The sequence below is a fragment of the Microtus pennsylvanicus genome, chromosome 10 (assembly GCF_037038515.1).
Source record: "Microtus pennsylvanicus isolate mMicPen1 chromosome 10, mMicPen1.hap1, whole genome shotgun sequence".
NCBI lineage: Eukaryota > Metazoa > Chordata > Mammalia > Rodentia > Cricetidae > Microtus > Microtus pennsylvanicus.
The window spans coordinates 45,673,555-45,686,467 of NC_134588.1; the positions used below are offsets into that span (position 1 = coordinate 45,673,555).

The 12,913-nt window shown below is 41.9% G+C and overlaps 1 protein-coding gene across 3 annotated transcripts in view; it reads right to left on the bottom strand.

Annotated features, from left to right (window-relative positions):
• Rgl1 (ral guanine nucleotide dissociation stimulator like 1) overlaps positions 1-12,913 on the bottom strand; it is a 271,229-nt gene that overhangs the window by 59,619 nt on the left and 198,697 nt on the right. For all 3 annotated transcript variants that reach the window (XM_075988232.1, XM_075988230.1, XM_075988231.1), the window contains one exon: positions 7,900-8,108. In XM_075988232.1, coding sequence (XP_075844347.1) covers positions 7,900-8,108 — 209 coding nt within the window. The remainder of the gene's footprint in view (positions 1-7,899; positions 8,109-12,913) is intronic.

Consider the following 12,913-nt stretch of genomic DNA (forward strand, 5'->3'; position numbering starts at 1 on the left):
GTGGGAGACATGACAATTAAGTAAAGCCCTCCAGAGAAGGAGTGAGCCACAGGCATCTCAGGAAAGAGCGGGTGCAAAGGCCTGGGCACAGAGGCAAGACGGCGTTTTCTAAGGAACACTGAGGGGTGAGAGAGCAAAGAGCAGAGCAGACAGGCGGCAAGGCCTGGTGTGAACACGCAGGCCAGGATGGACTAGCACATCATGGCAATAGTGGGGGTACTCTTCTCCCTTGTTTTCTACTATGGCCCTGGGCCTAGCACAGAAGACACTAAGCATAATCAAGAACTATTTACCTTCTCCTGCTGTGCAAAAAGAAAGCCTGGGGAGGGCAGAGAAAGGAAGGGGTACTTGGTGGGAACCGGGAAGACAAAAAGGAGGAAGTGAAGGAAGGGAGACCACACAGGAAGCTGCTGACTCAAGGCCCTCTGGGAGTCTGGATGAATCCCAGCTTCGGAACACTTGGGCATCCTTTCACTGACCCACAAGAACTCAAGTCAGGCATACGAAAAATGTCCTGAAGCCAATCTTGACTCAGGAGAACACCATGCATGCAGCAGCTGTCTGGAACACCAAGTGCAGTCAGGGAAGGCTTTCCCTGCATCCCACAGACCAGACAGGGCTGTTCTGAAGCGGCGCGAATAATGCCTTCCATGGAAGGCACTCCCACCTCCCGGGTCTGGCAAAAAACTGGGTCATGGTCACCAACCTACCTTGGAAAAGTCCGGTTCCCACTGTGAAGCTGGCTAGTGAAAGGGAAGGTATAAGTCACAGACAAAAGGCAGGGACATATTCTAGGCATCCTCTGCTTGGAGAAACAGAAGCCAGGATCCTTGAGTAACTTACAAAAGTCTGAGGATCCCCTATATTACATGTATTAGATTATTATTGACACTTTTTCTAAAGAAAGATTCCAGTGTTAGCAAGTAGACTTATATATGGCGCGGGGTGGAGGGTGTGTGTGTGTAAGTGTGAGCAAGGTGGATGTGTGTAATGTATGCACTGATATTTGTGTAGGTACATACACTCATGCACATATGCAGGGGCCAGAGAAGGGGAGGGGCATCCTCTACCACTGTCTGCCTTACTCCCTTGAGACAGGGTTCCTCACTGAACTTGGACCTGGGCTGGCAACCAGTCCCAGTAATCCTCCTGTCTCTGTACCCCAAAAGCACTGAGGTTATAGGTGGGGATGGCCATTCCCGTTGTTTGGGTGGCTGTTTGGGATTTACACTCAGGTCCTTGGGTTTGTACAGCAAGTGCACTGACCCACCGAGCCATCTCTGGAACCTCCTAGGAGATTCTTAGAAGGGCTTGTGATCAACTCTCCTACCAACTGCTAGAAAATGGTCAAAACTGCTGCTTTAGATTAAGAGTTAAATTTAAAACTTTCTAGTGAGTACTCTAAACATCTACATTGTCTTTCAAGTTCTTATCAGTTTTCCAATTTCCAAATATATACATACTTTTAAAAGACTCCTTCAGAGTAATTCAACATTTCAGATTTCTTAAAAGGCAACTGCATACTGCATGCATATATACCATATGCCCTGTTTGCTACGTGGAAAAGGAGAGCAGGAAGGCCCAGCCCTGCCTAAAGGAAACATTTTTGCCTCGTAGGTCTTACAAACCCTACTGAAGGAAGAGAAAGCAAGAATCTAAGGCAGTCTTTGGCAGTGCCCCTTCAGTGTCTATGTTAGCAAAACGTCACAGCCATCCCATAAAGCAGGGTTCTGCTGTCTCCACACGCTCCCACCGACAATTCCCACGGTTCAGCCGAGTAGAAGACAAGTCCACTCGGGAAAAAAAAAAATCAATCGAGTTACCAAAGATAATCAAAGCAGCCATGAAGAAAACTTACTTCTGATTTCCCTTGTGTTATTATGGTTGGAGGTAACTCTTAAATGGTACCGGATTAAAGTTTTCTGGTTAACCCAAAGCAACTGGAAGGGTTACAGGGAGAAAGCGACATCTAAGCCTCTCTCCCGCAGACTCTGAGGGACACTTAAGAGTACTAGAGTGTAAATTGGAGATCAATCCAAGTTATTTTACTCCTATGCCCCCCCCCAACCATTGTATATATATGCCTAGCACACAAATCTCATGACTGAAAGAGAAGCAGCCTTTTCCCTAAAACATCCCAAAACTCTGAAAGAAGGAAGTATTCTTGGCCTAAGGAAAAGCCCTCCAAAGTAAATTTAAAACATCTTGGTGGGAGGGGGTTGAGATGGGGTCCCAGTCTATACCCCAGGCCAGGCTCAAACTCACAGTGATCCTCCTGCCTCAGCCTCCCAAGTGCCAGACTTCTAAGCATGAGGGTCACAGCAGTTTTAATTGCATACATCTTGTCATATATTGGTGAGTGTTACCCTCGACCAGCACACACTACATCTTTAGACAGTGGGAATCCCAGCAAGCTCGCCACCATTGTTCACACAGTACCATGTAAAATAGGCACTTCATATTAAACATGAATAGCTCTGCAGCTGGCCAACCAATTTATGAAGGGGGCATCACCAGGAAATGTTATTTCCTAGGAAAATGAATTGAGGAAGTGGTGAGGACGATGACTAAGAAGGGTTCCCCAGTCACCCCTTCTTTGTGAGTTAGCATGAGAGAATCACAGGGGGGTAGCTTTTAATCCCTCTTCTGCTGCTTGCTGATTGGCTGTTTCTGAGCCACTGCTTTCCCGTTTGTAAACACAGAGTTACGATAAATAAATGGCATGAGATAAAGTCTGTGAAAACACATGACAAGCAGATACGGGAAGAAATGCATTCGAAGACCTACTGACCAGCCTTGTCTTAGGGACATAAACAAGTTTATCACCTAAAGCACAGGCTTCATGCTTTAGACTTCCCGAGAGGTCTCCTCTGAGAGAATTCACCTGCTGTACAGGAGAATGCGACGCCTTCCACGTTGGCCTAAGGGCTGAAAATGGGCTTGGACAGGGTTTCTGGAGACCTGGCTCTCCTTGTTCCACACGATGTTGCCATTTTCCTACTTAGTTATCTGAGAAAGTGGGACTGACTGAGAAAACGGCAGAGGCCACACCTCTGTAGGACATTCCCAACTCTGACTGACAATTGCTCGCTGAAGCAGGCCTCTGCCAACGTCTGACATTGGGCATTTTCTGTGGTGTCCAGTCCCCTGCTTCTTTAAACAGCGGAGTGGGGAGTTCAGACTGCTTTGAGTGATGTGTAGAGAAAATAAAATCTCAAAGTTCCAACATGGTCAATCCCCAACTAAGTAACTTCCGCTTGGGTTAAAAGGAAGCAAAGAGAGCCCTGAGTTAAGTCCGGGCTATGGCAAGAGGCACAGCAAACAGGAGCCCCTGCGAGGCATCCGCCACCCCAACAGAGGATAATGTAAACATGGAATTAGCTATTCATGACTTCAAACTACTGTCTATTAATCAATCACACAGACTCATATTAGAAAAGAAAAAAATAGAACCATGAAAAGATTAGAAAGAAATCCCAGAAAATAAACAGTTCCCTACATGAAAAGCTACAAATGAAGTCTTCAGAGAAATCAAAGCTTGACTCCAAATAAGCCATGCTCTGGTGGGAAAGAAACAATGCAACATGAATCTGTTCTTGTCTGGTGATTATCGGATTAGCGCATACTGCAATCAGCTTTCAGTGTTCCTTCCCGACCCGTGGCACACAGCACAGGAAATGCCTTAAAAACTCTACCTGAGGCTCACAAATGAGTCCACCAACTGACTGGTATGAAAATGGAATTTCAAACGATTATCTTCAGAATAGGTGAGTTTGTACAATAAATTGCTTCCTCTTCATTACAGGCATTAAAAATCCTAACAGCCAATTGAGAAGCGTAGCATTTCACAGAATCTACAGTTGGATTTCCGTGGAGACTTGGAACATGGCCATGAGATTTCAGTGTGAGTAAGAAACAGAGTCAGGAAGAAATATTCCTGTTGAGGTTGGCACCCACACAGACAAGGTTAAATTTCTGCAGAGAAAGCAAAATAATGGGATTTATTTCTCTGAACTCCTGTACCAGCACATATTAGAACTCTGTTTATAGTGCTCTGAATGATGGTTTCCTCAGCCCATGTGCAGCAGCCTTATCTTTTGCAAGAAAATATTAAGTCCTGAAGGGTGGATCTAAAATTGGTGGAACTGTTCTTTGTCATTTGAGGGTTCCTCCCTAGGAAAAGGAGTACAAAATTAAGAACACAGAATCATGGAGAGATTCCTGCCAAGTGAGGGGCCCCAGACTTAAGTGCCAGCAGCTTCACAGGACTCCATCTCTGAAGCCCCTCAGGGCGGAAACTAAACGGCTTACATCCGAGTCCCATCTACGCTGTCCTGCAGAGAGCTTTCCGAGTCTTACATTACACAGGTATCCAGCACTTAATCCCCTCATTTCAGAAACAAGCAACGATTGAACTATGAGATCACACTCAAAGCCAGCCTTAAGCCCATGCACATGGTACAGACTACATCTTAATTCTTCCTTTAGCTGTACTTCAACTGAGAGTTTGAATTCAGCACAACCTGGACTCCTATTGGATCTACTATTTGATCATTGTTATCCAGTTAGTGTTTGAAAAAAAGAAAATCCCAATTTGCCTATCCATAGAACAAAGAAAAGACATTTAAAAAGTCATCAAATAAAAGTCATAGACTAAACACTCTAATTCCTGTGTATGTGTCCAGTCTTTAAGCTGGACAGCTGGAGCTTACGTGTATGCCTTTATGCACTGTGTACATCTGTGGGCTATTAGCAGAGGAGTTACCTCCTATGGAGAAGAGGTCACCGGTTTCAAAGTGAACTTGTAAGAGATTTTCATTTCTGCATAGTGCCTGCTAACAATTACCAGGCTCCGTCTTTTTACAGCTATGAGTATTGAAAAGAGAAATTCATGTAATTCTCCAAATTCTATTTACAGATATGAACTATTATATAAGAACCTCAGTTAAAATGACTCACCAAACTCCTATGTTATTCCAGGATTAATATTTTGTCAAATACTGTCATACAGAAAATGACACAGCTCCTTATACTGTAGCATGTGACACCATGACCAGATCAGTATACCATAAAGAATATATGTTTCATGGGTGTCCCTGAATATAAACATACATGTGAAAACTGTGTAAGTACCCACAAGAAACTGACCCGATGTTGGATCTTGTGCCCACAAATGTCTATGTATTAAAAGTTTAATTCCCAGGGTGGGGCTCCTGGAAGATGGTAGAGCCCTTTGTTTGTTTGTTTGTTTGTGTGTTTGTGTGTTTATTTGTTTGTTTGAGACAGGGTTTCTCTGTATAGTCCTGCCTGTCCTGGGAACTCACTCTGTAGACCAGGCTGGCCTCGAACTCACTGAGACCCTCCTGCATCTGCCTCCCGAGTGCTGGAATTAAAGGCGTGTGCCACCACCAGCCAGCTTGATGGTGGAACCTTCACATGGTGGTGCCTACTTGGCAGTCTTTAGTCCCCTTTAAGAAGGGATGGTCCAAGGTGAGCAGCTACACTCCACTCCAGACTCCCACCATGATACACTGACTTGCGACAAGCAGCAAGGCCAAGCGACCGCACACTGAAACCTCCAAAACTTTGAGCCAAAACCAAACTCTTCCCTTCCTAAGTTGATTACATTAGGTATGTGTCATAGTGACAGAAAGCTAGCAAATATTTTGAGGACAAACTTACTCTTTCTTGTCAATAACCCTAACCTGGGATAGAAAGTTGTTTATTCAAAGTCTTTATGAAGATGGACAGAAATATTACATAAAATAGTAATATACCAGTATTTAATAAACAGACTTTAAAATCAAAGAACAAATTAGGAATAATATTTACAACACAGTTATAAGCAAAAATATAATTCATTTAATATACAAAGGATTATAATTAGATAATTAATAATTAGGTTAAAATGGTTCAAAGGGAAAGAGTATAGGATAGGAAAAGAGTTCACACACAGCAAATGTTCAGAAAGTGTCCTTTGAAATAGCAAACTCTACTTGTAAACACAAGAGGCAGGCACCCCAAACCACTCTTCAGTAATTAGACCATAGAAAAGCTAGCTCAGTTGAAGAGACAGAGCATCACCAGCCAGGGAGTGTGTGGCCTGTGGATGCTTGGAGGAGGAGCAGAATGGCTGGTGCAACCCTCGGAAGGGCAGTCTGGCAGGCTTCTAACCGTCTTCTACAAGAATATCCTATAGGAGTCTCAAAAACATCCAGAAAATATGCATGTGTATAAGGACATTCCTTGAGGTATTATGTTCACAGATTCTTAAAAAAAAAAATTTAAAAACTAAAAAGTACTTACTTCTGTTCATGAAATTCTCAACTCAGTAAGTACCAGAAAATCATCGAAAAAGAAGCTAGAAAATCCACCTGTATGTGCTTAATTTGAAATAATCACTTGCATTTCTTGAACTTTCAATGTGCTACCCACTATCAGTCTTTTATATATGTTGATTCACTGAACAAACAAAAATATTTCCAAAATGCATAAATATGTAAAAATGAAAATTGTAAGATACCTTGTGTACTTGCTTGACTCAGTTTCTATTATTTACGTGCCATCAATCTATACAGACAGGAAGTGCTGTTGCTGTCCCGCCTAGCGTCCTCTTACAATGTACTCAAGAAACACTTCTAACAAGTAAATAAGCCTATAGAGACAATATGTATGATATATTGTATGTTGAGGATGTATACACACATGCCTAGAAATTTTGGGAAGAATACAAAAAGGTACAATGGGACTAGGAAACCAAGAGAAAAGGAAATTGCATTTTTTGCTTTTACAATTTTCTAAATTGTGTGAACTTTCATCATATATATGGATTACTTCTATTTTTAATTGTCAATAATGTATTATTTGCCTATTTAGACAGTGGCTTCTTTAATGTTTTTCTTTGTACTAATATTTATATTTTAAAACCTAATAAGCATTACTTGAGAAAAATGCAATTTGAGAAAACTTTAATATTTCTTTTCATATCTTTCATAATATAGGAATATTTTTAAACATTTTCAATATGATTGCATACACCTTAAAATTAAATACACACACATATATCAGTACATATACAAATCCACATATATAACAAGTCTACAAAAGCACTGGCTCCCACTTCCTTCCTTAGGCAGGGAACCCCAGACTACAAGGATCTGAATGAGAAGTCTCATGATTCTCAAATAATTGTTTATCTGACAGTTTTCTATGTCCCAGGATCAAGTCAGCATAACGATATATTTGTAAAATGTCTAAGTTTTACTATAAATAAGACAAAAGTAAGGGGGAAACAGTAAGATTTGTCCATATGTGAGTTGCTCAGGCACACATGCTCCTGAACAACATGGGACATATGAAACACCCACTACATGGTGATTGCTGACAGTCTGCTTCCTCCGGATCTAGGACGGAGCACCGGACTTCACATGATTAAGCACACTCACAAGGAGATTACAGAGATGATAAAAGTTAGCCCATATTAAATTTGAAATTAGGGGACAGCAGCAGAAATTAAAATTTATAAATAGTTGAATCTATGTTTATAACACCTATTTAAACTCTTCTATTGGATTCTTTTTATAGGTTTCAGATATTGTTTGGTTTTTCTGTTTTTCTCTTTTGATTCTGAGACAAAGTCTTCCCATGTGGTCCAGGCTGGCTCAGTTTCCCGAGTACCACGATTAGAAGCATGTACCACCATATCCAGCCTTTATGGATTTTTTGAATGAGATTTCTTTACCCTGGAAACAGACCATATCATTGACTCCCTGCATGCCCGCATTCCAAAGGTTGGCCTTTTCAGCTAATCTTTCCTCTAGCCTCCCTCCCAGCTTTCCAAGTGCCCTTGAAACCGAGCCCCCTCAGCTCCCTGGGTTCAGCTCTCGCCCCTCATCCTACCTGTCCAGCAGCAGCTCCAGCACTTCCTTGGTTGAGGCGAAGCCTCTGTACGTCGACAGGAAGATGCTGATATAAGTAAAGTCATTGTCCCCGAAAGCCGTCAGCAGGTTCTCCACGAGCTTCTCCAGAGTGCCAGCTTTGATGGTCCTGATCTTACAGGTCTCATATTGACTGACCGTGTGGCCTGGAGGCAGCTGGTCCCCTTCAACCTATGAGACAAATCCATTATTTGCATTAGATGCCATGGCTCCCTGACGCAACACAGAAAACATTGTAATAGAGTGAGTGTTTTGGTATACTCTCACACAGCTTCTCTGAATGTCCCACAAGGCAATGTGCTGTCCTGTGAGCACAGTGTGGCAGATGGTAGCCATGGAGGCAAGTGTGTGGAGGTAGCTTCCCTTTCTCTTTGAAGAAAGAGAGATCACTTCACAGCTGTACAGTGGCTTCTCCTTCCATCCCTAATGACAATAAGAGTGCTGGCAATACTTTAGCAGAAGTTTTCTATCACCTGGACAGAGTTTAGCAAATGTCAACTATCGGGACCTCTTTGTACTGTTAAAGTCTTCAGACTCATTTGTAAAGACAGTGTCGGCCATGGTAAGCTAGAAGAGTCAACACATTATGGTTTTGGAAAATTGAATGCACACATATACATTTACATACACATATATATACACACATATACACATATATGTGCACAGGGTTTGTGTGAGTCAGTTGACATCATGGTCACAGTTTGAAAAATCAGCCATGTGCAACGGTCCCCTATGGAGATCTCACCAGTTCTAACAGTCTCAGTCCACAGACGGCAATGCACATTCTATTTTCATACCACCAGCAACCTAGAGAACTGGGTGAGAAACAGCTGCTCTGTGCAGCTTCTCTCAGGGGAGCAGTGGAAAGGGTGGTGGGTGCAAGCCTGCTCTCAGGAGATCTGCAAACACAAAAGCATGTGTGCTGATGAGAAAGAGCTAGCACAGAAAAGCGAATGTTCAGTAGCGGTAGACATCATTGCGCATTAATACACATAAACCATAATGTGCAAAGCTCAGGGATAAAATGTGAAAGGCTTGAAAACTGAGGGTGAGAGAAGAGAATCAAACTGCAGAAAAAATAAGGGTGTGCCTTACATTCTCAGCAAATCCATGCTTAGCAAATTACATGCAGATGTAATTTTCCAAGTTGAACTCCTTTGTGGGTGCTAAAGAAACTGACCTTACCAAGAGGAGTTCTACAATAAATTTGTTTCCAAAGCAAATAATTATTCTCATTGGTGCAAAGATTCTCACTGGTGCAAAGAACTACCAGGCGATTTATCTGAATTATAAATTGAATTACTTACTATAGGTTGCCTAAAGTCCTAAATTGAAGCAGTCATACAGAAATCAAAGTGGCAAGAATGACAAGACATGAGCCTCTATGATGACGACTATGGCTACTGAGCTCTGCATTTTGCTTTCCCTTCGCCTGCCCTGTCAGAAGTTAAACTGCAAGAAGGCAATTCACCCAGGGATTGCTTTCAGAGAGACCGACATGTCGGTAACCACTGCGAGGTCAGATAGCTTAATGTCATGATGTCTAACTGTCGGTGGGAACCGGTGTAAGGCCTAGTGGGCATGTGGTGCGTGGCTCTGTTCCCTTACTCCAGTTTTTAAGTTTTCCGAGGATGAGGCTGGAGAGATGGCTCAGCAGTTCATGCTTCCCATTCCCCCGAAGACTCAATTTCAGCTCCCAGAACCCATGTCAGGCAGCTCACAACTGCCTATAACTTGGGGTCTCGGGAATTTGATGCCTTCTTCTGGCCTTTTTGGGCATAAACACACACACAATACATACACATAAATAAAATAAAAGGTTTATAAAAGAAAATTTTCCAAGGACAGTGGTCTGATTCAGAAAAAAACACCAGGATTTCTTTAGGGCTCTTAGGACTGTTGGCTCAGACCAAGGCCTAGGGGCTGTTCTTTGTCACTCTGTACTGGTTTCACAGCAAGCTGGGCCACAGTGTCCAGCTGCCTCCCAGAAGCTCCAATTAACTTTTTTAAAAGCAGAAACAGTGAGTGAAAGATGGATGCTCTCAAGCTCTAATTACATTTTTAATTACTAGGAACCAGAATCGATTTGACTATGTAATATGAAACATTAAGTTGTTTTGCTTTGTTTTGTTTTGTTTTAAAAGAAGGTCCTGTGTCAAGTTCACAGACTACAGAGTTCAACAAAGTCAAAGACGTTTCTTTATTGCTGACTTCCTTGGGCTTCAATGTGTCCACACACGACGTTAAACTCTATCAAGTAGGCATGATACACCGCACTACCAGGCCCATAACCCTTCATTCCAAAAGCATCTTACAGAACTTCAGAGTGAACTGCAATGTACTGAATTCATGTTTACCACTTTCTGCTTTAAGAGAGAAAAATGTAAGTGAAGACATTATAAAATATAATGCTAATTAGCCAGGCCTGTGACTCACACCTATCCACCCAGCCATTCAGAGGCTGAGGCCAAAGGAGTGCTGTGAGTTCAAGGTCAACCCGAGCTACACAGTAAATTCTAGGTCAGTTTGGGATAAGTGAGAACCTTTTTCAATACACAGATAAATAAATAGTAAAAATAAAATTTTAAATAAATAAGAAATTATCCGAAACATCTATATTTGTCTGTCTGTCTGTCTGTCTGTCTGTCTGTCTGTCTGTCTGTCTGTCTATCTATCTATCTATCTATCTATCTATCTATCTATCTATCTATCTATCTATCTATCTATCTCTCCCTCTCTCTCTTTGGTCTATCTATCTATCTATCTATCTATCTATCTATCTATCTATCTATCTATCTATCTATCTATCTATCTATCTCTCCCTCTCTCTCTTTGGTTTTTCAAGACAAGGTTTCTCTGTGTAATAACTCTGGCTGTCCTGGAACTCACTTTGTAGACCAGGCTGTCCTGGAACTCAGAGATCCACCTGCTTCTGCCTCCCAAGAGAGGGATTAAAAGTGTGGACCACACCGATCAGCCTCTTTGATCTCTTTCCTGATGTAATACTAAAATGTAAGGATGTTTTGTAGTTTTTGCTTTGTACTTCAAAAGACTCTGTCAAAACAATTATCTGCCTACACAATAATGCAGAAGTTGTTAAAAAGAATTCAATGCCAAGTGTCCTGGCACAAGACATAGCTTCTCCGCTGGGAGGAATAGTCAGGTTCTAATTTTAAATTAAGCTTCCTTACTCTGTGATAATGTCAGGGCTCCCTCACCACGCAGTTTTTTAGTTTGATGAGTCTTACCTTACTTTGAAGTGCAAACTCCACTCTAAAACAAGACTTTTCTGATTGAAAGTGGCAATGGCTTAAAAGAACTAATTTTCCCTGATATTGATGTGACCAAGAACTCAAACACAGAGAAAAGTGCTTGTGGAGAAGGTGACCACATGGGTCCTCCAGGAACAGATCTGGCAGGCTGCCAAGCTGCTCCCTGAGGACTGGAATGGCTGCTCTAGCTAGCTCTTTCTTCTGTGCTCCCTTCCTTTCTGTCTGCATGTGTGATTCTCCTTTGTGTCTCAGCCGATTCCTGCTCCTTGGTGTTTCTTCCTGCCATCAGGAAGAAGCATGGTGACTTAAGGGATCATCTCGTATGCTATGTGTGATGCTCAGATTTAGCAGATTATCTGTGAATGCAATGGGCAAGCAGTGATATCATAAAATGAAGTACAGAGTTGTGCTGTTGGCTGCAATCATTCTTACAAAATTAAACAATGAGTGTTGAGCAGTCATGGCATTTGCTTAGTGTTTCCTATAGTTTCTATATTCTTACTGAATACCCTAGAGACCGTTTGCTGTCACTGGACAGACCAGGATTTCACTTTGCTTTGTTTTAGGTGGGTTATAACTGACTAATATTCAAACAGAGTACATTTTCGCAAAACAAACAAACAAAAGCTTAGAATTTTCTGCTGACTCCTGGAATCATTTTGAAATGAAGTTGTACAGAAATGAAATGTAAAAACATATTCTCTGGGCCGGCAAGATGGCTCCATCATTCAGATGCCTGTCATCAATACTGACCACCTAAATTCAACACACGGATCCACATGGTGAAAGGAAGAAAGTGACTCCCAGAAGTTGTCCTCTGACCTCCACAGGTGCATCGTGGTACACACACACACACACACACACACACACACACACACACACGCATGCATGCATGCACACACACATGCACACACACCCCTAAATAAATAAGTATAAAAAACATTTTTTAAAATGCCATCTGCCATATACCAGACTGGATAAACTGAAATGTTCAAGTTTTGTTTCTGCAGCAGAGAAGTCAACAGGTCCATAATCCTTTAAAGAGACTTCAGAACCTATTTTTGTTTGTATTATCTTATTAATTTCTAATTGAAGTCTAAAAGTAAAGGGTGGAACTTTGGCAGACAAGGGTTTAGTAAGTCAGACTTGGAAAGCCAGACAAGGAGGCTTGAGCCTGCCCTGTGGGTTAGCACGCTAGAAGGAAACAGCTCAATCTGGGTTTAATCAGAACCCCATGACTTTGCTGACAAGACCATGATACCAAGGCCACAAAAATGCTGCATGGTTGTTTCTTTGGTCAACTCTTTTTGCTACCAGAACTCAGCTTCTTGTAAGACAGCATGCCTAATGCCCATAGCATAAAAATCTACAGTCCTGCCTAAGTAACCTAGCTGTGTGTGCAAGTTCCCAATTGCAGAGCTCACGAAAACTCTGGGTCCAGAACCACAAGCTCCACGCCAGCTTCAGCATGGTGTGAACATCTACTTAAGTGTGCACTCACTCTTTTGCTAAGTTAGACTTGCCGGTTTCACTAGGTTAGAATGCCAGTTAAAGGACGCTGAACAAAATTTTAACTGCAGATAAACAATAAAAATAACTAAATAATTTGTGGGCATTACAGAAATGTCTCATGTGGTATTTGGGACCTCCTCACACAACTAAAAAAAAATCTACTTATTTTAAAGAGAAACATGAGTTTCATCG